At 44.8% G+C, this 27,646-nt stretch overlaps 1 protein-coding gene across 1 annotated transcript in view; it reads right to left on the reverse strand.

Annotated features, from left to right (window-relative positions):
* LOC146862138 (thioredoxin-2-like) overlaps positions 1–27,646 on the reverse strand; it is an 83,305-nt gene that overhangs the window by 12,110 nt on the left and 43,549 nt on the right. Inside the window, exons 2-3 of the mRNA XM_085643226.1 lie at positions 25,970–26,074; positions 24,264–24,323 (exon numbers count right to left, since the gene is read on the reverse strand). Of these exons, the coding sequence (XP_085499352.1) occupies positions 24,264–24,323; positions 25,970–26,074 (165 nt within the window). The remainder of the gene's footprint in view (positions 1–24,263; positions 24,324–25,969; positions 26,075–27,646) is intronic.

Consider the following 27,646-nt stretch of genomic DNA (forward strand, 5'->3'; position numbering starts at 1 on the left):
GTATATATGCCTTAAAAGCATCCCACTCTACTCCTGGGGTAGCAGTGTCTTTATTAATCAAAAAGTACTCTGATGTGGCCTTTTTTATAGCAGGCACCACCTCCTCATCTGAGATATGTGCACATTTTAGTGTCCACCTAAATGCCGGAACGCAGGAAACGTGGCGGCCGTGAGCTAGACGGCCGCGGGCGCCATTGGGGGTTAAGCAGTGCCGCAAAAGTGATTCCTGCCAACAACAAGCCACGTACCGGGTTGAAATGCAGGCCCTTCCATCAATGGCTGGTGCAAAGTCGGCTGCCTGCTGGCCGCTGCGCTGCAGGTCTTCAGGGACTCATTGGAGAGAGGTAGCTGTAGAACTTGGATGCTGCTGGGAAGCCGGCGTTAGAGCCAGGGGCAGACTCAGCACAAGTCGAGGCAATCTGCAAAACCTTGACGCAGTGTCTGGAGAACGGTTTCCCTCTCTGGGAGATCTGAGGAGGAGGAAGCCGGGTGAGAGAGCGAGTTACGCCAAGGAGGTGCGGGTAAGAAGTACCTATCTCCTGCATATGGAGAAAGGCGTTCCAAAAGAAGGTGAGGGTGGAGATAAACCCTCCAGAGACATCTTGAAAACCAGGAACATCGGGGGGGTAAGGCTAACTTTTCTACCAGTATCTTTAACAACAGACCCCATTTTGGGCGCAGTGCAGGAAATAAAGGACACTGCTAAAGGAAGGCGAGGTTGGCTAGGTGGAGGGAGTCTTCAAAGTAGGAGAGCAGGTAAATCCCCAATAAAAAGCGTAGGGGAAAGGAATAAAAAGTAAACTATCATACCTAACAAAATAACACATTTGCTTAAATCCTTCTTTGGTGTCTTACCCGGTATGCATAAAGGGACTTCTGGGGAAGTGACTCCTAAAAACACCAAGAACATAGGAGGACAGGTACTTAATATGTATTTTAATGATGCTGAAAGAGATACAAGCAGAGCCCCACTCCAAAACGAACCCGAGACCGATCCCGTAATAGCTCAAGAGGAGACAGTTTAAATTCCCAACAGCAATAGGTTTGAAGGTCTGGCAGCAATAAGCACACCAGAAGAGTCCAAAGAGTCTGAAAATATTTATATGAGGAGTGGTAAAGATGTCGAAAGAGGAGAAGGGACTCCGGGATATACTGATGACTCATTGGCAAGTATTCTAATGGGGCTGAAGAATGAAATAAAGAATTGGTTCGAAGTATCGGAAGCCAATCAGGTTGGCATATAAGCTAACACAAAAACTTGATGAGATAACCCTCCGTACTAAGATTTTGGAAGAAGAGGTGGGAACAGTAAAACAAGATGTGACAAAAAATGACTCTGAGATCTCTAAGTTAGCCAAGCAAAATCAAAGCCTGATGGATGACCTCGAGAGATTGGAGAACCATTCCTGAAGGAATAACTTAAGATTTTTGAACATCCCAGAAGCTGAGGAGGGATCAGACATGAAGGCCTTTATAATTAATATACTCCGGAACACGGTCTTGAAGGATAACAAAGATGTGAACCTTTCCTCATAACTCCCAAAGGGACAAACCTAGGAAGATTCTGGTGAATTTCCTCTCTTACACCATCAAAGTGGAAATCCTTAGCGGGGCCCTAAAGAACGGATCAAATTCAGTCAATGGTTATTCGGAAGAAATCAGGTCAGATATCTGTAAATCTCCGGAGCAGCGGCAATGGGAATTTGGAAACAAGATGGAAGAGCAAGAGCCCATAGTCCCATCATAGAACTGCAGCCAGCCTCCTAATATACGTACTTGAAAGACTCAATTCGAAACGTATAGGGAGAAACTGTATTTAAATTGTAAATGCTATGAAATATTTTCCCCTCTATTTTATGAAACTTCGAATATTTCATATCAATAATTCCAATAGCATAAAGTAGGGTTGGGGAGATGTTTGCACTATACACCGAGATTAGATTAAAATGTCTGCGACCTAGTGCCCTTTAAATTGGGCCATCACTTTACCAGAAAGGTGCAAAATGTGTTCCTTGACAGAGAGATTAGCAGAGTAAATTTTGCCCAAATAGGGGTTGAAGTCTGTACTTTCCAGCTGTTCTCTACCTACGTGCTATTAAGCTTCCTCTGTTTGCTACATCCCCTAGCTTTAAAAATAATCACTTTATCCTTATTAGTACTGTAATCCTCTACGTGTTAGGTCCTGTATAACAATATTATCCACGTACAGCAATGACGATATATTGCAATGGCCTAACTTTGGTGCATCCCTTCTCAATTCATTCAAACCTGTGGGTAGGTCATAAATATGCAGAGAAAATAATAAAGAACCTCAAAAGCATCCTTGTCTAAGACCTTTATTTGTCAACATTTTCGGTGACAGCCCAAGGTTGTCCCCAAGTAATTCATATCACCAAGCAAAAGAATAGGGATTCGGCCAAAAGCCGAAGAAAAGTTGATGTATGCTGCGTAGATGGTCATCCCTCGTGACATCACATATTTCTAAAAAATCATCTGCAGAGCAGTGATTTTATCCACAATGGAGCTGTCTGGTTTAAAACCAGTTTGTTCTCATGGTAGGATATTATTGGTATGCTCTCTATCCCATAAATGATCTAGCAGGCTCTTTGCAAAAACATTTCCAATTAGTTGAGCAGCAAAATCTGCCTTTATTTATTAGAGAGGGCAGTAGAGCCCTTCTTATGTACTAGTAAAATAATGCTGCCCCTCCACGAAGTTGGAATACGTTTGGAGTGATAACAATAGTTAAAAAAAGGAACGCTAAATAACCTGATCAAAGATTTTGTTCCAATTTTATGAGTGTGATCAGAATTTTGTCAGGGCCCCTGCCTCCCGAAGGGCTAGCTAGATGGATAATAGTCTTTAATCTAAGCCCTTCAAGGACCCACCAGGACTCTTTCATCTGGCAGGGGGTCGCTGTATGTGATAATTTTTCTTCGCCAAGAGGATAGCAGCACACAGATAGGTAATATAGGAAGACCAGTCAGCACTTGAGATGGTACTAAATTTGAAGAATGAACAATAGATTTATATGACCATGTATACGCTGTAGTAAGGAGAATTTCAATACCTCCACTTGCGTGACTTTTCCTGGCTTTTTTTGTGGGACAGCTTATTACAAAATAATTATTCTGATCAAAGAATCTGGCACACCTGGTCTCCTGGAGAAAGATTACATCCGCTTCCAGGGAAAAAGCGAAGTTTCTGTGACTTAGTGAAACAACCCTCAAAGCTCCAGGAAAGGACATTAAAGCTGTTACTAAAATGCCTGGGACTTTTTGTACTTCCTTGTATAATTGGAGTTAAGTGCCCCCGCCAGCCAATTTCACTTGCTTAAATCATCATTCCCCCCCCTAAAAAAAAAACCTGGAGCCTCATCACCAGAACTGCATAAAGTAACAGATCTACCATTTAATGCAACTGAAATCGGAGTTAATGTAGCATTATTTAGCAAGACCTCTACAGGGACCTTACAGTTCTCTAAAGGGGTATTATCTTGAAGAGTGGTGTGCAGAATAGGCCTTGTCAATCCCCTGCTGGAAAAAAGAGAGTTACATCTATGCCCCAATGAAAAAATTTATTACAGTTTTCTAAAATCAGGTTTACAATAACTTTGGGGAAAAAAGTGACTCTAGTGCTCTTCTCAGTTGAGGTATTCAATAATTGTACTATAGAGATGTCATCACTCCTTATCCTTAAATGACCTACTTCGCACTTACACTTTATTAACAAAGACCGATTCAAATTTGACAAATTATCAAACATGGTAACAAAATCAAGTATCAAAGGATTCTCTTTAATTTCAAGGTCAGCGCAAAGGCAAAAGGTCTGCTCACAGGGATGTCAAAATGTCACAATAGGGCTAAAATAGTCAGCGGTCGGATCCAAATGAGGTGCACTGTAGAAGCTACCAAAGTTCTAACATGAAAGGTTGATTTCGTATAAGAACACTATCTACAGCTTCTGGCTGAGATGTATGAGGGGGAGGTACCATCATAGGGATAGAATGGGTAGTGCATATAGATACAGCAAACTCTACACAGCAATCTGAATTATGAGCTTGTACAGCGTCTTTAACATCAAATCTTATTTTCCTTGTTTCCTTTTTAGGTCGAGCCAGGGCAGCAAATGCGCTGCTCTGCAAGGCATGCTGTATTCGGTAAATAGGCTATCGGGGTCTTTGGACACGCCCACCGCTTTTGGTTGGTTAGTTGGGCTGCTTTTCAAAATAGTTTCTCTCTGGTTGGTTATTATTTTACATCTGTCCTGCCTTTCAGTGCTAGGTTCCCTCCCAGCAGACATCACCAATTGATTCTTTTGGTTAGCTCTGGCCATCTCTTGACTCCTCGCTCGCACACCCACCCCGCCTCCCATCACGCGCAAATGCAGCATCCAACTCCATTTAGACCCTTTTCTCCAGGCGACGGTCCTGCTGAAGGACATCATGGGATCCTGGAGGTGAGATCAAGATTAAACAAGCATTTGCAATGCAATAGGTTTTGCATTACTGAAAGTTTGGCCTATTGGAGTTGCAAATAATAATGCAACGCCAATAGCTCAAACTTTCAGTAATGCAAGACCTATTGCATTAAAAACGCTTGTTAGCTATCCTACAAGGTAGCCTCTTAGCACTCAGACTCTTTCCTGTTTTCTTAGATATGCAGATACTGGAGTCTACCTTTTTTCTCTTGTTGAAAATTGGAAAAGAGGCTCCCGAAGTGTTCGGGGAGACCCTATTACTCACCCTATAAAACGTTTCCGGGAGCTTAAAAAGATTTTTAACTAGATGCAGGATAGAAGACAACATTTGCTACAAACAGCAGAGGGCATCAAAATATTGTAGAAAGTATGAGAGACTTATTGTCAGAGATAGGTAAAGCTGTTGGGGGAATATCTGATAAAGTGCGATAGGACCCAAACTTAGCGGAGCAGAGAAATTGAGTAGCTCTGTTGGCTTCTTTCCCAGGTTTTCCTCTGTTGTCGCTAGTAGTGAGCAAGGGTTTAAATCCAATGAGTCGAGACCTCTTAAGGGGTTATTGTTCCCAACCTCGACACTAGTATTAGATCCTGATGAGTTAAGGAATACATTTGGTGTGGAAGCAAGCCCTTTCAGTGCCCCAATATTATTAGATTTGTTTCTCAAGGGGTTTGATTTCCTTTAATGGCAGGTTCTGATGGAGATACAATTCTGCAATCTCAGTTGTTTTGCGGCCATTTCGAAAGCAAATAACGGGGCAGAGTAAAAGGGAGATTGAGGGGGTGCCAAGGAACACAAGACGCACAAGGACCTAGCCTGACCGCCTTCGTGATGCTGGTGCCCACACTGCCCTGCGGAAACTAGCACTCCTAGGCATTCACCACCACCTGCACGTCGATCTAGGTGCCCGCCGGAAATGAAAAGTCCCCTTGGAGTGCAAAATCCATTTGGAGCCTTAGGTGAGAGAGAGCAGATTCCAATAGTCTTCCATCGACTTGGAAGGCAGGCAACCAGCCCGACTGCAGTAAGGCCTAGAGTAGGAGCAGTTTCACAAGGGTGAGTAAAGGTGCCAGGTGCAGTACTATCAAAGTGCTGCATCCCTCTATGCCTTGCTATACCAAGCTCAGGTTCAGGCGTCCACTATAAAGCAATCCATAAACAATAAGTAGGCTAAGTACCTGCCTAGCTATCCCACGACCTATGGCCAACCACCTGCCTCTGATAATTAATGCTGCCTGCTGCGCAGCCTGCTCTGCTGCTCCACAGCTCCATTCACGGCAGAGTCTGCATCAGCGTCTGAAGGCTGGAGTTGCATGAATCAACTTTCCGCAGAGCGGACCGAATCCTGTGTTTGCAAGTGGAGCACACACACTGTATTCTGCCAAAAAGTCGGTCAGCAGGTCCACAGGTACCAGTGATTAGCATGCCCACCTTCACCGTCTTTGCTGCCAGGCTGTACCAGGATTTCAGTGGTGCACGGCACCCAGGCCTAATGGCTCCTTCACGGCATTTGTGAGGAAGAAGTCGGCAAGAGGAGGAAGAGGGAGCCCCGGGACGCCGCAGCTCAGGTAAGTTATTTTAATTACTTTAAACTTGTCTTTTTTAAGTTTTGGAACATTCTCACTGCATTTTAAAAGTGGGCGGGAGGGAGGCGGGTAGCGGGCAACTCGCTCCGCCGTGGGTGTGCGAAACCTGCCTGCCCTACACCTACTTCACGGATCGCGAAGTAGGCAAAACTACGCACACTGCACGGCCGAAGCGTAGCACTGTGCCCAGGCTTAGATTCAAACAAAACTCTTGGAGGCAGGGATGACCCTGCTGAGACTGTCTGTAATCTAGTCCAATACCCCCTTAATGGGAAATGCTAGATATCAATGCCATATTCAGCTGTGCCCAAATGAAGACCTGGTCAGTAATCCTGGATAAAGAAACACTTCTTGTCCCCACTGTCTGTTGATCTAGAACTTCGCCTTCCTATTGTCTGTTCTAATCAACACTACCTTGTCCCCTATATGAGGGGGACAAAAAGAATATCAGAACTAGACGTATGGCTTCTATCTAAGTTTCCCTATATCTGAGGTCGCTGCACTTAAAACCTACAAGTCACCCCTATGGTAGGCATTTCAATCCTGAAGGCTGGGTGCTGGGTTATAGGTGTGTGGGTGCCCCTGCATGAGCAGGATACCCCTACAAACCCTGGAGTGGATTCTCCAGGCTTTGTAAGTGCGGTCAGCCATTTTGATACATATAGTGGCCATTCGTCATTACATGATGGCTAACTATATAGTGGAAGTGCCGAGCCTGGTATCAAACATGTTGGAATCAGGTGCTCCTCCGGGAAGCACCCAGTACTCCTGGTAACAGCCTTTAAGGGTCTGCTAGCAAGCTAGTGCTGCTTCCGCCCACAGACATAATTCTGCCCTCCTGCTGCTGAACTGAGCTCGAGCAGGAGAAGGTAGAACAATAGGTTTCCTGTCACAGGGGGGTGTGACCACCTACCAGACAGGACTTAGTGTATTGGGCTGGGGGGCGCTTGCCAGTGCCTCTAGACTGCTTTAAAGGGCACATTTTGTGCCCTCCTTGCATGCTCTGGTTTGAGCTAGTTCAGGGAGCCATCTGGCAGGAAACTGAAAAAAGGACATGGGAGTATCCTCCCCTCTGTTCAGCCCCTCCTCTGGGAGGGACCCCCGGGTCGTCATAACCCCTTTTCTTAGGGTATAAAAGGGCTTACCTGTGGGTGGGACCTCATATTAGTCATGGGACAAGACTCAAGCCTGAAACCACATCACTCTTTGACCGTCTGGCCACTTGGACTTCACCTGGAATCGAGACTTCATCAAGGAAGACTCCCGCTGCTCCTGGTCTCACTCTTCTGCCAGTCTTCTTTATCATGTGTATCTGTGCTTCTTCCAGGATCTTCAACAGGCCTGTGGGCATCAAGGGCACCCAAAGTAATCTCCCTTGGAGTGAAGGAGTCTCTCCCCTGCATCTGCAGGCACTGCAACAAAACTGACTGGTCTGTTGCTCCTGACTTCCCACAGACTTCGAAAGGCTCAGAAACACAGGTGGTAGTTCTGCAACTCCTAAGAAGTATGACCTGTCCTCTCTGCAATTTTGAGGCCAGTATTCCTCATCGGAACTTCTGGGACCTAATCCCTGTGCACCGCGTCGACTTGCCATTGACAAGGCTCGTTGGCTCTGCACTCCAGAGCAATTCGAGCTACAAGAAGCTCCAGTCTCCAGCATCTCTTCCTGCCAAGATCTTCGTCCTCACCACAATCTCTGCACTATGGGCCCTCATCTTTGTTGAGCTGCTCAAGGTCCTCTTGCGACTGCTTCAGCCTGTGGGTCATCTTGAGGAACTTCTCTTGCTTCAGTGGACTCTCCTGCTTGCTCGGGGGCTGCTATGACTCTCCTGCACTTGGTGAGTCCCTTGGACCTTGCTGGTCCCAACGTTGCTCCTTAATTGTTTTCCATGCATGTTGCAGCTGCCAAGGCTTGTTGGTGCTCCCGCTGGACACCAGCCCCCTGGTTCTCGACTTTCAATGTGGGACAACTCGTGCATGGCTCCTGGCCTTCCTCAGCATTGCCTGGTCCTCACAGCTGCAGCGACAAGGTCACCCTCATCACTTCTGCATCTTCCGACCTCAGTGGGCATTGATCTTCTGTGCCCCCTGATCACCTCTGAGTGGCAAGAGGTTCAGCTCTTCAAGAATTCACCCTTGGATTCCACCAGACTCTTGCAAAGTCTTCACCAGCAGCATATTTCCTGAAGTCCTCCATTGTGGTCTATCGCGGTTTCTGATGTCACTTTGCACCTGTGCATCTGACTTCTCTGGTGTAGGTATCCTGGTTCCTGGGGTATCCATGGGCGGGTGACTCTAAAACCTTTTGTCTTTCACTGGGTTTCTTCATGGTCCAGAGGAAAGGGTCCTTCTTCTTCAAAACGGAAACCACGACTTTCCAGTTGACTTCTATTCATTGCACAGATGTGTTTCCACTCTGCACACAGTCTTCGTGGGGTTCCTGGGTATTCAATTTGAGTGGTTCCTTGTGTCCCCAGCTCTACTGATTCTCCTGGTCCATGTCCCAACTTCGGTCGCAGTTCACATTCCACTTTTTTAGTATATTGTTTGGTCTCCCCCTGGAGACCACGGTGTATTGTGCTTACTTACCTCTTGCAATGGAAGCATTGTTGTGTACTTGTGTTGATATCTCCACGTAGGAGATATACTAATGTGTTAGTGAGTGTTATGTAATAAATAGACATATTTTTATAACTACACTGTGTGGTTCTTTTTTGTTTAACCTACACTACATGATTAGATCTGGTAAAACAAGCTGCTTAACACACTTTCTGGACTGAGCCTAAAGGCTGTTCTCCACAGCTACCTCTTAGAGAGCTTTCTATGGTTGTCTAGGACCACTAAAACTACCATAAGGGTTGTCTGGATTAGTGAAAGGTGCATCATTTAAATAAGTGTGCACCATATACTAAGCCAGCCTCCTACAGTGCACTACTTGATAAACAAATTGTTTAGGAAGGGATGAATGAAGTTCTCCTCCTGATGAAGTAAAGCTACTAGATACACCAGGACTTTGGTTAAGACTCTCAGGGCTGACTTTAATACAAAAGGGAGGACCTTGAACTAGAAATAATTGTCCACTGTGAACTGCAATTATCTTTGGTGGTCAGCCTGGAGGGGGATGTGGAAGTAGGCATCTTGCAGATCTGTGCTGGATAGCCCTGACATGAAATCAAAGGGATGATCTTCTGCAATATCACGATGTTCCACCCAGGAATTACCCCCCCCCGCATATGACATAGTATTAAAGCCCAACGGCTGCACCCTTGATACTGAATAGCATGGGGCTTTACTCCCAGCCCCGCAGCACACCACCACTCATTTCCCTATCTTTGGAGATGAATAGGGATAAGTAGACCACTTGTACTCTATTTGACAAAAAGGATTTCAGCCACTGCCAAGCTAGGTCCACAATTCCTGCCTCTTCCAATCTCTTGAGAAGAATATCGTGGGACACCATATTAAAAAGCAGCTGACAGGTCACGCAAGATGATCACTGCTTTTTTCTCCCTGGTGGATACTGGTTCTAATAACGTCTGTGACTTCTAACAACACTACTTCTGTTCTGAAACCAGAGCAAAATTCAGAATGAGAGGGGTGGAGAATCTCCTTAAACTTCAATAAACCTGGTAATCTGACAACCAATTTTTCCAACATTTTTCCAAGAGCGGTATGTAAGGAGATAGGTCTGTAATTGCTCAAGCAGCGTGGATCTGAATTTGATTTTTCGAGTACATTTAGAAATAACATATTTTTCCACACCACCCTAAAGTTAATGTTGAACCCTGACTTAGGCATGGCAGGCATCTCAAGGAAGGAGAATATGGTCAGCCTCAAATGGCACCCTCAGGCTACTGTGCAACAGTATGCTTATCCTTCCTTTTACTGCTGGAGAGAGGGGCGATTTACAGTAGACCTACTACCTCTGCTGTCTTAACAATATGGATTCCACAAATAAGCATATATACTTATACATGGGAAACAGTGGTTTATGGGGATATTTTACACAGACTGGTTCTGAGTTGCATCAAATAGACAAGAGTGAAGCTAGAGCAGTCCATAAACTTACTTAGGGTCCAGGCTGAAAAACATCCCCATAATTCACTATTTACCCATCTTTAATTTTATTTTATGTATGGACCCTGAAATAATCTGCCTCTGCTTTCAACTGCTATGTAGGGGCAGAGGTGTAAGTGTGACCCATGCATAACATGGCCTCTGTTCACAGTAACCAAAAAAGAATACATGTCTTCTTACCACACAACCCCCACCACTCTCTGTGCCTTCCCTCCCCCTCTAGTACAGAAGCTATGATCCCCAAGTTCCAGAGCATGCTTCTCTGACAGGCTCTAAAGAGCCCCGCTTCAGCCCCTCGTAATTCCTTTATGATTTAGCTACAGTGGTTGACAACATCTGTTACCCACTGTTGCTACATCACAGTATTTAATTTCTGGATTTGAAATTGAGTCATTCACACTAATGTCTCACTATGGGAGTCATGTATAACATATATACAAGTATAAATGGGTAACAGTGAGCTATGGAGATGATTTTCACCAAGAGTTTCTAAATGACATTGTTAGAAATGGGTGTCTCTAGTTGGCAGAGGTAGGTACCTTTGTCCAAGTAAGAACTCTTCTTCCTAGTCAGGGTAAAGGGATACACATCTAAAATAACCCCTACTTACCCCCTTGGTAGCTTGGCACAAGCAAACAGGCTTATCTCAAAGGCAGTGTGTAAAGCATTTGTGCACACACACAGTAATACAGTGAAAACAGTACAAATGGACACCACACCAGTTTAGAAAAATAAGCAAAACTTTATCGAAACCAACAAGACGAAATACGACATAGAATCCAACATGCAATACTGAAAAGATAGTTACTTTGCAAGATAACCTTTAAATTTCAGGAAAAGCTGAAAAATACAGTTCTTCTGAGTCTTTAGCTCCGTCCGTCACTGCCGCGATGCTGAAAATAACAGAATCTAACAGTTCCAGCCGATTGCATTGGTAGGGGCCAGCTAAAGCGTTGACAGAGTCGTAGACAGTACCTTTCTCGTTGCGGCCGATCCTGATGGCACAAATTGATCAGGGCAACCGTCACGGTTGCGGTGAAGTGAAACGGTGCTGGGTGCGCTGCCCTCACGGTGCGGTGCATGCTGTAGCTTGGAGACGGTCATCTAATGGCGTCGGTGAGCCCAAGGCTTGTGATGAGGAGTGTGGTGGTGCTCGATGAGTTGCTGGCAGGTCACGAAGCAGGTGACAGAGCCGTTCGGTGTTTGGGTTGGCCAATGACAGTGTCTGTGACGTCCGGGCAGAGTGAAGCTAGGCGGTGCAGAGTGTGGTGCCCATTGGATGCGGTGCAAGCAACAGCTCAATGACGGTCGCCCAGCAGTGTCGGTGAGACCAGGGATGTGGTGCGAAGTCCGGCGGGGCCCTCTGCGGTGCCTTCAGGACATGGAACCAGCAACGGACTCAGTGACAGTCGGCTACTCTTTTCTTCTGCAGCGACTGAAACCAGCAGTCCCAGAGACGGTGCCCAGAAGGATGGTGAAGTCTTTGCTGTTCCTGAAATTTCTTGAATAGGGGGCAAGCTCTACCTCAAGCCCTTGGAGATACCTTGTCAAACAGGATACACACACAGGGCCCGATTCACAGAACTAACTTAAGACAAAATTCTAAACTTACTACCATTTACTAATTTTGGTATTCACAAAAGGCACTTACTCATTTTGGTATTCACAGAAGGCACTTACTCCTCAATGAGTAAGTGCCTTCTGTGAATACCAAAATGATAGTTAGTTTAGGATTTTCTCTTAAGTTAGTTCTGTGAATCGGGCCCACAGTTACTCTCCTTGGCAGAAGCAGCTATTGCAGGCCAACCCCAGATAGCACACAGCAAAGGGGCAGTACTTCTCCTCCAGCTTCTTCCAGCTCTTCTACTTGGCAGGGGTTCCTCTTGAAGTCCAAAAGTGATTTAAAGTTTAGGGGTCTGGGCCCCACTTTTTATAGCACAGATTCCTTTGTTCTCTGGTGGCAGAGAAGTTATTTGCCCAGTCAAAACCAGTTCTGTCCTCTCTGGTGCAGCTGCCCCGCAGGAGGTGGAGAGAGCATTGTCCCAGGCAGAGCAGGCCCATTCAGGTGTGAAAGAAATCTCCTCCCCCTACTATGAATGCAGCCCAGGTCTATTCAGCCCAGCCCTGACTCATTCAGGAAATGCAAGACACACATCAACTGTCCCCCTCCCCCTATGGATGTCTGAGAGAATGCACATCCAGCCCCACTCACTCCAAAGCCAGACAGTCAATACACAAACCTAGCAGAGGCACACTGGACGGCTAAGCAAAAAACACCTACTTACTAAAAGTGTTTTCTTCAAACCCAGAATGTAAAAATCATCCTTAATAAAAGATGGTTCTTTAGATTCTGAGTTCAGGCATACTAAACTCCATTTTTCTATCTTGTTCCCATGGGCAGTTATACTTATAAGATGTTATAAGTAAACTCACCATTCTATCCTATGGGGCGGATAGCCTTTCAATAGTGAAATACGAAATGCACTGTATTTTACTGTTAGGACATGCCATATACCTCAGTACATGTCCTACCATTTACATACACTGCACCCTGTCCATGGGGCTACCCTGGGCCTACCTTAGGGGTGTCTTACATGTAGGAAAAGGGAAGTTTAGGGCCTGGCAAGTGGATGCACTTGCCAGGTCGACATGACAGTACCAAACTTTGCACAGACACTGAAGTGGCAGGTCTGAGTTACATTTACAGGCTGCTCGTGTGGGTGGCACAATCAGTGCTGCAGACCCACTAGCAGCATTTTTTTTACGGACCATGAGCACATAGAGTGCACTGTACTAGGGACTTACCAGTAAATTAAATATGCCAGTCCTAAAATCACCAATCCATAAATACAATTTACAGGAAGATCATATGCAGTTTACCACTGATCAGCAGTGGTAAAGTGCCCAGAGTCATAAAACCAACAAAAACAGGGTCCAAAACAGGAGGCTGAAAAGCAAAAAGTCTGGGGATAAACCTGCTGGAAAAGCCAAGTCTAACAGACATCAAATAGACAACAAGAGTGATGCTAGAATTGTCTACAATGTCACTAAGAACCCCAAGTTGAAAAACATCTGTGTAATTCAATTTACCCGTCTACAATTTTATGTTATATATTGCCTCAAAAATCATCTGTCCGGGCTTATAACTGCTTGGTGGAGGCAAAGTAGAAATGGGGATCTATACATAACTTGGCCTCTCCTCTCTGTTCCAAATGTGAATTACCTTACGTGCTAGCCATAACCAGCTCCTACCACCTTCTTCACTGCTCAGGCAGACTCTCAGAGAGCCTAGACAGTCTGATCTGGAATGCCCTTAAGACACAGCAATAGTGGATACAGAATTTTGTCATCAACTCTTGCTACATCATAGCAGTTACTTAGTAGATTCAGAATCTGGTATAAAAAAATAGAGGCTTTCTGTGGAAGCCATGTATAAAAATGGGGTTGCAACTAGGAAATCTTTTATAGGTGCTGGAAACCCAGCATACCCAGTGTTGAATTGTACATCTGTCTTTATTTACATTCAGAGTTTATCGAAATGGAACAAGTGGGCTTCTTTAGCATGACTATGTTGTTAACGATGCAAATGTTTCTTGGTGATATGTAAACAAAGTAAGAACTGAGGTAAATTGGAAGTGTATGCATTGAACCGCCCGTAATAACCATTACTGTTTAAGACCGAACAAGCACTAACAAATCCAATAGCTGTAGTGTCAGCTGTTTGGCTTAATTGATGCTTATTTTGTTTAGTCAGGAGTTTTGTAGAGCTTTATTGTTGGGGGATTCGCCGGGCACAAATATAACAAACATTTTCTCAAACCAAAAATATTTATTCGGTCTCTGTAATAAATCTGTATTTCTACATGTTCAGCAGAGATTTTTCCCCTTTTGCAGGATCCTATATTTGTTCTGGTGTTAGTCCTCTGTGCTCTTTAATCCTGCTAGCCAACAGTAAAGTGCCTGTGCTCCCACTTTAAACATAGTTGAATTGACATATTCCTATTTGGTATATTTAACTTACCTATAGGTCACCTAGCACTTTTTACAAAATGTTCCCAGGCCTGCAAGTTAGTCAGCAGTGGACTGCAGCACCTTTTGTGCCATCTATTACAGTACAATGTAAAATATAGCATCAGGGCTACAATTGCAGCCTGACTGTGGCAGTTTAAACACTGAAATTCTACCTGTCAAAATAAACCCTTTTGGCAAGGTCAAACCTTCCTTATGTATGCCTCTTCACCAACAAGGCAGGTTATGGTATTTAAAAGAATTGCATGTAGAAAATTAATGTTAACCTGTCCTTACAGTTACTAGCACCCAAACGCTATTTTTCACTGTAGCGGGCCTACCTGTCCTATGTAGAAACCCAGAGTTCAGATTAAAAATCCAAATACAGTATCTCAGGAATGGGACTAGCTAGAAACAAACTATTTTTAATAGTTATTAAAAGTCCAAGGGACTACTAACCGGGACTGCGAGGACCAGCAGCCTCATCTCGAAGCCCAGCTGCTGCCTCTTCCTGGGACCGCCTCTGCACACCTGATTCGCTCTTAACTGCTCGCGGCCCCCGCTTCGCGGGAGCCGCTCGCTGCAGTCTGTTATTCCCTTGCTGCCATGGACCTTGCCACCAGGGACTACTAACCGGGACTGCGAGGACCAGCAGCCTCATCTCGAAGCCCAGCTGCTGCCTCTTCTTGGGACCGCCTCTGCACACCTGATTCGCTCTTATGTATGCCTCTTCACCAACAAGGCAGGTTATGGTATTTAAAAGAATTGCATGTAGAAAATTAATGTTAACCTGTCCTTACAGTTACTAGCACCCAAACGCTATTTTTCACTGTAGCGGGCCTACCTGTCCTATGTAGAAACCCAGAGTTCAGATTAAAAATCCAAATACAGTATCTCAGGAATGGGACTAGCTAGAAACAAACTATTTTTAATAGTTATTAAAAGTCCAAGGGACTACTAACCGGGACTGCGAGGACCAGCAGCCTCATCTCGAAGCCCAGCTGCTGCCTCTTCCTGGGACCGCCTCTGCACACCTGATTCGCTCTTAACTGCTCGCGGCCCCCGCTTCGCGGGAGCCGCTCGCTGCAGTCTGTTATTCCCTTGCTGCCATGGACCTTGCCACCAGGGACTACTAACCGGGACTGCGAGGACCAGCAGCCTCATCTCGAAGCCCAGCTGCTGCCTCTTCTTGGGACCGCCTCTGCACACCTGATTCGCTCTTATGTATGCCTCTTCACCAACAAGGCAGGTTATGGTATTTAAAAGAATTGCATGTAGAAAATTAATGTTAACCTGTCCTTACAGTTACTAGCACCCAAACGCTATTTTTCACTGTAGCGGGCCTACCTGTCCTATGTAGAAACCCAGAGTTCAGATTAAAAATCCAAATACAGTATCTCAGGAATGGGACTAGCTAGAAACAAACTATTTTTAATAGTTATTAAAAGTCCAAGGGACTACTAACCGGGACTGCGAGGACCAGCAGCCTCATCTCGAAGCCCAGCTGCTGCCTCTTCCTGGGACCGCCTCTGCACACCTGATTCGCTCTTAACTGCTCACGGCCCCCGCTTCGCGGGAGCCGCTTGCTGCAGTCTGTTATTCCCTTGCTGCCATGGACCTTGCCACCAGGGACTACTAACCGGGACTGCGAGGACCAGCAGCCTCATCTCGAAGCCCAGCTGCTGCCTCTTCTTGGGACCGCCTCTGCACACCTGATTCGCTCTTAACTGCTCGCGGTCCCCGCTTCGCGGGTGCCGCTCGCTGCAGTCTGTTATTCCCTTGCTGCCACGGACCTTGCCACCAGGGACTACTAACCGGGACTGCGAGGACCAGCAGCCTCATCTCGAAGCCCAGTTGCTGCCTCTTCCTGGGACCGCCTCTTGCCCTTTTGTATATAACCACGCCCATTGGACGCACCGCGGGACGCGCGCGGGCGAAGCCCGGGCCAAGGGCGGGCCCGTTGTAGCCCGTTTGAGACCGAGGGAGACCGGACCGGGCCCCCCTCTTTACATTGCAGACAAAGACGTATGTGCCGGCTAAACTTTGATATCTCATCGTGATAGTTTATGCCTCATGTGTGCATTTAGTCTTGTCTCACTTGATTGTAGAAATTAATTACCTGCAACCATTTTTACTCAGTAAGTTTTTTCTCTACGGCAGTCTATTCATGGCGACCAAAGAGGGTAGGAACTTCACTCATAATGGCAATCTCACTGGTACTCTAGATCACTTCATAGTGAGAGCTAACTCCGTGATTGACCAGGGCATAGATCTGATGGAACGTAGAGTCTCGCAGGACCTTGCACTGGCCAAAAGATCCTCGATGGGTCACTTTGCTAACGCTCGCACGCCTAAGGCTTCTAAGGGTGTCCCTAATATTACCGGATCTGAAGTACCCTTCCAGCCCCTTTGCCAATTTATAGATGATTCCACACTTAGCGGCCTTTCGAGTTGTGAGGGTTCTCCGGTGACCCCGAGAGATATAACGCCGCCAGTGAATAGGCATGGACCGAATCTACGGAACAAAAAGGGCAAAGTTTTAGGGACGATTCCAAAAACGAAGCCTCAAACCATTAGTGTATCGAGAGTTAAACCTGGGGAAGTTAAACAATCAAAACGCCGGAATATTCAAGCTCCTAAAGTGGTTACGGGTGATGGTTCGGGAAGTTGTGTTCCGCTTCCTGAGTCCTCGCACCGAAAAACTGCAGGGGAGGGCTTAGGCCAGGCACAGGCTCCTCCTGTTATAGCGTCCCAAGTAGATGGGGGATTTCATAACATCGAAATTAGACGCGCTGTTGCGCTCCCTCCTTCGTCCCTTGGAAGAAAGGCTTGCCAGTATTGCGACCCACTTTACTAACTTTGAACAACAAATAAAGGGCACTTTAACTAGTATTGCTACTAAAGCATGCCCCCAGTGCTCCTGTAATTGTATTTCTAATAGTAGAGCTGGGGGGTTGGGACAGATGTTACCACGATACGCTCAGAGACCCGGCCACCCCCCGTCCCACAGGTTATATCACAGGTAGCGACTGCCAAAACACAAAATCCATCACATTTTCAACATGGAGCCAGACTCAGTGACAACCAGCAACTAGTCCACAACAATGTAGGAACGGCCCCCCCTGAAAATGATAGTGTTATTGGCAGGGCAGCATGGAAGGGAGGCACCAGAGAGGTACCTAGAACTACTCCGAGAATTGACTTGCCTCCGGAAGCAAGCCCTTATCTGGTTGTCCTTACGGGGGTTCCTGAAATTAGTGCCACAAGTAGAGAGAATTTCAGTTCTCTGAAAAATAAAATAATACAATGGCTTAATAACTATAGGCCTTTGCCCCCTGATGTCAGAAGTGAGATTATTATGGTTAGAAGGGTGGGTTGGGTGGGGTGCACCCCCAAATCTCTAACTGGTGATTGTGTGATAGTCAACTTTAGGGATCCCAGGACCGCAGAATACATTTGCAAGTGGGATACACCTTGCCCTGATACAAAAATTGGAGTTCGCCCCCTCACGTTCTTCCATCCTAGTGAACACCCCGTGACCCAAGGTCTCAGGAAGAAGGATGGTCTTTTGTACCATATTCGCGAGGGGGAGGAGGTGGGAAGTATAGGCATGATGCATATGATCTGGCTCGGTATCATACCCCTTGCTCAAACAGGTTCAGTTACCTGGATCAGGTCGATTGACTGAGTTTGTACAGTCAGGTAGCTCGGGGTAATATTGTGGGTGAGCCTGCAGTTCCTGAGTTCACTGTGGTAGCAAGGGTAAGCAACCCGCTCCCTTGCATCCGGGGGATCCCCACTTATTCTGTAGGGACTAGTACAAACTGACCCCTACAGAATAAAGGTTGCATTTCCAGGGAGCAGTACTCTCCAATTAACCTAGCAAATAGTAGTGATGCCACACAGTTGGGAAGTGATATATACCAGCAGGGGTGCGTAACCCCTCTATTAGATATCCCACACCATACCCAGGGGAACTCCGAGCACATGATTATAATGTCATGGAACGTGGCGGGCTTGAAAATTAAGTTAGCCTGTCCAGAGTGGGGCACCTTTGTCAACACCACTGATGTCATTCTATTTCAGGAGACTTGGGCTAGGGAGGAGTCCTATAGACTGGGGTTCGCGGCCTTTAATATTAAGGCCCGATGGGGTGGCAAAGGTCGACCCTCTGGTGGTCTGACAACGTGGGTTGGTCTACACCTAGGTTGCCAGGCGGAATCGATCCAGACCAACTCGGATGACATTCAATGTGTCCTTATGACATGGCCCACATTATATAAACTTGCAGTGGTAAATGTCTACTCCCGCCCGACCGGCTTGGCCAAGGAATCAAGTACTATTGGAGAACTATCGGTTTTTCTTGATTCCTTAAGTCCTGACATTCAGTATGTGGTCGCTGGTGATTTTAATTGCCACTTTGAGCCTTTGCGAGGGCTGAATGAGGGGGCGTTGATGGGAGAAGATGAGTACTGGGGAATTCCACCCGGCAAGTCCCCCTATGCCAAGGCATAGTCTCCACTGGCCATGCAGATTACGACCTTAACCCTACACAATTCGATTAGGGCGGTAAATGGTCGTAAGCCCTTAGATGTTCCCTCGAAGTGCACCTATAATAAAAAAGATCACGAATCCCATTTGGACTATGTTATGGTAGAGTCTCGATTGTGGCCAAAGATAGTGGACCTGGAGGTACTGAACAGAATGGATAGTGACCACAACGCCCTGATGTTGAAGATGGAATCTCCCTTTATTTTAAAAAGCTATAATGAAATGACAAAGGATCTTGGCCTCGTCATCACTAACAATAGGCGGCGGGTTAAGTGGGGGAATTTGCTCGAGAAGAGGGATGCACTCCCCAGCCTATGAATGAATGAATGAATGAATGAATGAATGAATGAATGAATGAATGAAGTTATATTTATATAGCGCGTAACTACCCGGAGGCCTCGTAGCGCTTAAGGACAGCAGAAGCAGAAAGAAAAAAGGTTACTGGAAAGCTGAGAGAAAAAGGAAGGTCTTGAGGTGTTTGCGAAAGTGAACAATGTTGGGTTCGCTGCGGAGCGTAAGTGGAAGGGTATTCCAAAAATTGGAGGCATTCAAAGTGAAAGACCGACCGCCCCATTTTGCTCTGCGGACTTTTGGGGGCACGGTAAGGAAGGTGTTACTAGACCGGAGAGACCTAGTCGGTTGATAGGGGACTATCAAAGAGTGAAGAATTTGGGGGCCATGTTTCCAGAAAGCTTTATGGGCCAGGCACATGGCCTTGAACTGGATCCTGGCACGGATGGGCAGCCAGTGTAAAGACATCAAAGCAGGTTTAGCTGATTGTCTACGAGGGGTCTGAGTCAAATGGCGTGCGGCACAGTTTTGAATAACCTGTAATTTGTTTAAGGTGGACTGAGGAGCGCCAAGATAAAGCGCATTCCCATAGTCCAGACGGGATACGATTAAAGCTTGAACCAAAATTCTCCTGGCTTGGAAGGGAAGGAGGGGAAGGATTTTTCTGATTAAACGTAAGAGACCGAAACAAATAGCTGAAAGCTTTGTGGTCTGATAGTTAAAGCAGAGGGTCCTATCGAGCCAGATGCCTAGACTTTTAATTTGGTGCTTAGGCAATGGCAAAGGACCCATGCATGGAGGCCAGGAGAGGGGGGAAGAGGGCGAGGGGGATTTTCCTAAGAGCATAAGTTCAGATTTATCTCCATTTAGTTTTAGGTGCGAAGTGTGCATCCATTGAGCAACTGCCTCTAGACAAAGGCCAAGCGTGTCAGATGAGCCCTCAGGGTGATTAAGTGCCACCACTAGCTGGGTGTCATCGGCGTTGGTGATTATTTTAATGCCGAATGGAGAGACTACTTCAGCTAGAGGGGCCATATAGGAATTAAAAAGGGTGGGACAAAGGGAGGAGCCTTGAGGGACCCCACAGTATAAAGTAATTTTTCCCCTTTTTATAAAGGCAAGCGATATTTGGGCACAAGCCCCGAGCCTAGGTGCACCAGTGAACCTGCTTTCGGTCCACCAGGAATTGGTGGACAGTCTAGCAGGTATCTTTAACCCGATTGCTCTTCCAAAAAAGACTAGGGTGCCTTCTTCTTCTTGGTACAACGGCACCTGCTGGAGGATAAAAACGGATTTGTTAAGTGCCATAAAAGATGGCAAGGACAGGTTGAAAATATGCTCACTTAGGACATTGTATAAAGAAGTAATGAAACAGGCCAAGATAGATTGGGACTGGGAGAGATGGCAGAACCTAGCCTCAGCGCTTGATGATAAGGAAATACGGAGATTCTGGGCCATCGTGAACACAGGGTCCGATGAACCCCGCAATGCGATTGAAGCTAATATAGATGCGGGGGTGTGGGAACTACATTTTAAAACCCTATATGCAGCAACTGCTGACCTAGATTTTATGCCATTGCACACATCTAAACCCGGGGAGGTGGAGGCACTGGAATTTACCCCTGAGGATGTTTTCATTGCCTTAGGGAAATTGGCAATGGGCAAAGCACCAGGTATAGATAAACTCCCTGGGGACTTGTTTAAAGATCAACCGAAGATTTGGGCGCCATATTTTTGTGCTTCATTTAACTCTATTTTGCGTGGTATGGAGGTGCCGGGTACTTGGCTGGGAGCAGAGATTATACCAATGTACAAAAAGGGCTCCCCTCTGCTCCCAGTCAATTACAGGCCCATCAGCCTCATAGACGTCCCTCAAAAAATCTTCTCACGACTCATTTTAGATCGTTTGCAGGAGTGGATCAATGAGAATGAAATCCTTTACCCATATCAGGCTGGCTTCAGGAGGAACACATCCACCATGGACCAGATCTTCCGTTTAGTTATGCTGTATTGGAAGACGGTATTAATAGAGGGTGGCAGCCTCTACATGGTGTTTGTAGACCTCCGATCCGCCTTTGATACTGTTCCCAGGGGGAAACTTTGGGCTGTGCTTCGGGACTTGGGAGTTCCGCAAGCACTGCTGGGGGTTTTAGTAAGGTCACATGCTCAGAATTTTGCACAGGTTAGGTGTGCGAGAGGAGGAATACTGTCTGCTAGGTTTCCGGTAAATAGGGGGGTCAGGCAAGGGTGCGTCCTGGCCCCAACCATGTTTTGCTTGTATGTGAATGGAATGATCTCACACTTGGATGCAGTGCCAAACAATGATGCACCTAGATTGGTAGGTAGGAAAGTTTCGGCAATAATGTTTGCCGATGATACTCTCCTACTCTCCAAGTCCCCTATGGGGATACAACGTATATTGAATGGTCTTAATGATTTTTGTTGTGCCCATGGATTACAGATTAACGTAGACAAGACTACATTTATGATATTTAATCCCCCTTCACAGACTCGACCAGCACCAATATTGGAATCGGTCAGACTTGAGAGGGTTCAGACATTCCAATACCTAGGTGTCACGCTAAGTGAAAACCTCTCATGGGGCCCTCATTATGCCAAGTCCCAACTTAAATTGTCTCAAATTGTGGGGGGTATTCTTAAAATGACAAATGCCTCAACATATAGGCCTATAAGTCCTGCGCTTGAAATATACAAAGCTAGGGCGAGGGCAGCGGCATTGTATGGGGGGGAACTTTGGGGGCATGCTTCCAGGCCTAAAATCTCCAAAGTGGAGAATAGATTTCTGCGGCAGCTGCTGCTGCTTCCCCAAAGTACACCCCTTCTACCGCTAAGGCTCGACTTGGGTTTATTTCCCATCCAGGAGGAATTATCTATTAAATCCCTTAGGTTTTGGAGGAGGTTATGGATAACCCCCGAACTTTCGCAGTATAGAAATGAATTGCAAGAAGTATTGAGCTCAAGCAAGGCAGCGAACATATCATGGCTCACCTTTGTTAAACAAGAACTATTGACAATGGGTCTCTCAGCCCTGTGGCATAATCCAGCTAAGGCCTGTAGGAGATCTCAGGGAAATCACTAACGGAGTGCTATAGGTCACGCTGCAGCAGTATATGGCTGCACGACTCTCGAAATGGCACTATGGTAAAATCATTTTTAGAAATTAAATCTGCATTTGCCTTCGAAGAATTTTTGAATGTTATTCACCCTGTTGCGGCCAGGAAGCTGTATTTACAATGGAGGTTTGGTTCACTCCCAATAGGGTGTCTCACAAGTAAATGGTCATCTTCTAGGGTCACCCAATGCCCAGGCTGTAGGAGCTGAAAAGGAGAATTAATGCCATATTTTATTCTTTTGCCCTGCTTATAGTAGAGCTCGGAAGTTCTGGATTGTACCAATCTGTAAAAACCTGGGCTTCCAGAAATGTTCTGCTGCATTAAGAATTTTTAAATCTGATACTGCAGGATATATTGTGTTTGCCCTATCGAAGTTTCTGCTCGCCATGTGGTCTAAAAGGAGTTTTCTAATAGCGAATAGTGGCTAGCGCCTGTGGCTTTTGTACTGGATTCTGAATCTGTATCCACTGTTTTAATGTTTTATTATCTTATTGTAATGACGGTTTTACTTGTATCTTTTATGGCTGAAATATTTCCGAAATAAAGATTAATGAAATGAAATGCAATGAAAAGTCCAATTCAATGGTAAAGTTAGAATTTTAGTAAATATTAAGGAAAAGTAACTTTTAGAAAGTTACCTTTTTTTCACACCTGAAGTTCTTGCAGGCTAAATTTGCAATTGTTCTCTCACTTCTGCCAGTCAGTAATTAGCATTTCAATTGGCATGAAAAAGGTTTCAAGTGCCTCCCAGGAGCTAACAATAGGCTGACATGAATTGTCAGAGATAACTCCTTTGAACATGACCAAATATGAAGCCTGGAGCTGTGAGCCTCCTTGTTGGCATTACATTGTTACATCCTACGTGAATGTCAAATTGTGCTTGGGACGTCTGCTGAGTTTACATATAACACTAGGGGAGCACTTGAAAGGAAGGAGAAATAAGATTTCAAAACAATTCTTGTGTATACCCTGTCTGGTTGCTAGAAAATCCTGCTATGTTCTACCAGACTTCTGTCTCTGGCTTTATTGTGTGTACTGTGACTGCCCCACACTGAATTTTAGTGTTACATGTGGGGGGGGGACACTCCGATTACCAAAGTGTACTCCCTATACAGCCCGAGCCCTCAGAGTCCAAGTTTAGTGTGGCTGAAGACTTTCAACATCTTGAAAATGCGCAATGTGGCTAGGGTTGGCCCCAAAAACGTTTACATCATGTGTTAGGATGTGATCCAGAGTCGCTCCCACCCACTAGATCATGCCAGACATAAATGTGGCACTTCTAGGCACACACTTCAGAACACTACTGGACCTGTGTAAGATTAGAAGAGGACTGAACCTGCTCTTTGATGCCCTGGAAGAGCCCTAAAGGACCGGCCCTGCTCTCCCTCTAGTACCAAGGACAAAAAAGGTTCCTAAGGCCGACCTCCTGTTAAAGCTTCAGGGACACAACAGCCTACAAGAAGCCTTTTCCTGCAACTACCCAGCTGACCAATGGCAAGTGGACCTGGACTGGGCCATGTAGTTTATCTTATGCCTGACAACCTATGAGTCTCTAAAGGCCTCATTTGAGCTCCTGGGGGTCTTTAATAGGTACTCCTGTGGTGGATTGGAACTTAAAAAACTAGTCAGAAGGAAACTTCTGTGACCAGAATCAAACTGGTTGATGTATCCAAACTGCACTACATGGTGTACTCCTTGTGAAAGAGAAGAATACCATTACCAACAGTAAAGTTGGTCAATAGATAAATTGGACTCATCCACTGCCCCATGCTATATGCTGTAGAGGGCGATAGAAAAATATGAATTACAACAGAAGGAGAGGTTTGGTTGAAAGCTCCTATATATGTGCAATAGTTATTTCGAAATAGCACTTTTCAAATTCATATTGCCAGTTGCCTTAAGATTGACAAAACTAATCCTGTGTGGTTCAATGCCATAGAAATGAGACAATCTGTGCTGCAGTTTACAAATGACTCGGAACTGTGGAAGTACCCTACTGTAAGAAATAAATATTAAAGGCAAAATACTGAAAATAGTTTAATGATTAAGCAACATGACGTATATATCTTTGTATAACCAACCTAAGTCACACGGTCCGCAACAGCAATATAGATAAAGATAACTTTAAAAATTACTTACATTGTTTTCATCAAAATCCACTTTCAGGAATATTACACCACTGTACTGTTTGCTGAGATCCTACAGAAATATACAACATCTTGTAATGTACGACACTTATTGTATTTGCACTCATGACAAAAAACATGCACCAGTTGGATAGTTTTACACCAAAGTTTATGGCATTTCGTTTTTTAGTTTTATTTAAAAGAAAATGTTTCCTCTTTACTAAATAAAATTCCTGTATGAAGTCTGTGCTCGACAGCAAATGTTGTGTGTAAGGACGTTAAACTTAAAATTTTAAAGGTGTAAGATCAGATGCTTCAAAATATATAAAGAATTAAAAAAAGAAGCATTGGCAATAGTCAAGGCATTGGCTTCCAGTCTTTTGGCTGTGTCCATGCTGGTCTTGCCATGGCTTTTGTAAAAAAAAATTGTTGGGGATCTGCTAGATACTCACAAATATATAATAATGATAAGCACAAAAACATTGGCTATAAGCAAACATTTTCTGCTCTCAAAAAGCACACATTTCTTTTAAGTCCATGGAAATGAAGTGAAGTACTGTGGGCAGATGTTCTTCTGTGAAAGAGTAGAGTACTTTGAAGATAGCCAATGACTAACGTGGGCTGACCCACTGCCCATGCTGTAGCGGCCAGGATAAAGTAGCCCCTGCCATATATTATAAAGATATTGCAAGTCACTGAGGACCATATAGAGGAACGAGGATGAAGGCAGAGTTCCTTAATAACATTATGGAACACTGAGATGATTTGCAATATCCTTATGTCCCACATGGGGTACTTTATTCCTTATAATACATGGTCACCCCATCACTAACTATTTAAATGCTTGATGACTAGCTTTCTCATATGTAAGAGAGGATGTTTGCAAACATGAGCAATAAAAATAGAATCGATAGTGCTAAATTAAATGCATCAAAAAGCAGTTAGATATTGGTTACAAAAAGATATTAGAATCAGTTTAATACAAGTAAGTTTAAAAAAAAATCCGAAGTAGCTTAGAACGTGCGGAAACATTCTACATTTTCTATAATTACCTAAGCAGTGCAAAAAATAAACATTTTACCATAAATATCTCCATTTTCCTTGTCACTATACTACTAGGAAAACTGAGCAAATGAAAGAAAAGGAACATTTTGTTTTGTTCCTTTAACAGCAACTTTAATTATGCTCTGTGATCTAACCTGCCTTTCCCCTCACATGCTGGCTCTGGCAAAGGGCATTGTAACATCAGGACTCAATTGTAATAAGTTATTACAGTTGAGTTCTGGTATCATTTCTTTATAATAGGGGAAATTAGAGACAGGTTTTTATACAGGTATTGCAGATTCCCATGTATCCTATATATGTTAGTACAAATAAAAGGTCATGGTTAACACCAGACCTAAAAATGAGTCAATTACATATACAAAAGACACTGTTATGCGCATATAGTGTTCTGTTAATGTATTTTGCTGTGCTGTCTGTAGTACAAATTCCATCTAGGTTCATTTTTACCTCATTGATCAATAACCATGTTTGCATGACCCAGGTTTACTATGAACAGTATTGAGTGTTTTTTAGCAGCAGTTCTCCACGCTCTGCTCTGAAACTTACACCACCTCGTCAGTGCACTCAGATAGCTCAGAGTTATTGCATTAAAGATTGTTCCTTCAAAGACAGCGATGCCTTAACTGCACCCAAACACATTAAACAAATACTTACCTCAAACCTAGGAGCCAATAATTTACAGGGCCCACACCATGTTGCAGTGAAGGCAACAATCACCAGATTAGAAGCTGCATTTTTAAGCTCCTTGTCAAACTCGTCCTGCAAAAGAAAATGAACAATTCTGAAAAAGGAAAAATAAAACTGGAAAGAAAATCCAAAGATAATTGACAATTTATAACCATAAATACTGTTTTTCAACAAATTTACACAGAGGAGGTGAGATGGGAGGTCTGCCCTAGTCATCCTTTCTGGGACTGGGACAGCTGGTGTTGTGTGGAAGGAGCAGTGTAACCACGGTAGCCTCTGCTGTCATTACACCAAAGGTCTGGCAGCATTTCAATCTGGGTGGTGGACTAGTATGATGGTGGAAAGGGTACTCCGTTGCTGTTACCAAAATATAAATCTGCCCCAAAGTCTGGAGCTGAGATGCTCTGATTCAGTGTGACGGTTCTGCTACATTCACCTGCACTGTGCAAAGCTCCCAGACATAAGGACCTTCAGTTTTTGAGAAATGGACATACATTCTGCAGTGATGAGTTCTATTCTAATACACAGGAAGTAGACTAATTAAATACAGAGTACATTTATAGGACCCATCAAAGCGCTGGCTCTGATTGAAGTGATTCAATAGGTCCCACTTATAGCCTAGGATGACCAAACGTTTGTATAATCAATTGTGGGACTTCTTATTCTGGTAGATTTTATTTAGCACTAGGGTGATAAGCTTCACAATATTAATACAATATTCCTCATTTTAACAGAGGCGTGGCATATGCAAAGAAAATACATAAAAAACACAGAAGGTACAACAAAATTATTTTTAAAATGCATCAAGTTTGTTTACTCCAGCAAACACAACTTTAAAACCTCAATGAAAAACACGAACGTCATTAAAATCAAGGGAAAAAATGGAAATATACAATCCACGCTTAAAAAGTACTGGCAAAGACAATAGGTCTCGTAGAGGAGAGAGCTATTGGCTTTAAAAATGTCTTTTAGCCATGCTGTACAGCAGTGCAGATGAAGGAAAAAAATAAAAATAAATTAAGACGTGGCCAGTGCTGGCTGCATCATAGTGCATTTTTTAAATTTCTGGCAGGACAGGGTGCAACATGGAGAAAGGGGGCAAGAAGGTATGTGAAAGAAAGCACTAAGACACAGCCAAATCTGTCTGTGTTACAGTGCATTTTTTAGTTTGTTTATTGAGGGGTTGGAGGGTGGGGAGGCAATATGGAGGAGTGGTGAGGGGAAAACATGCACAACAACATGGTGGGAGGGAGGGGCTAGGAGCAAGCTGATGGACAACAGACGGAAGGTTGGGGGTAATCAAAAACCTGGAGACACACTGTAAGGGGGTAGATAGGTGGGAACAAGCAACAAAAACAATGGGCAACAACAACACAAATAGGGCGAGTGGGAGGGAAGAAGCAGCAGTGGCAACAACAATAGGCAACAACAATGGATAGAGGCTGGTTGGATGAATGGGCAAGCAGAAACAACAGCAGACAACGGAAGGTTGGCAGGTAGGTGGAAATGAGCAGCAGCAACAATGGCAAACACTAAACGAAGGGTGGGTTGTGGCAAGAAACAAGAGCAGAAGGAGGGTGGGTGGGGACAAGCAAAATGGGTGAGAGATGGCAGATAGTTGCAAGCAACAGGGACAAGGGTAAG

This window comes from Triturus cristatus, chromosome 2_2 (genome assembly GCF_964204655.1).
Source record: "Triturus cristatus chromosome 2_2, aTriCri1.1, whole genome shotgun sequence".
NCBI lineage: Eukaryota > Metazoa > Chordata > Amphibia > Caudata > Salamandridae > Triturus > Triturus cristatus.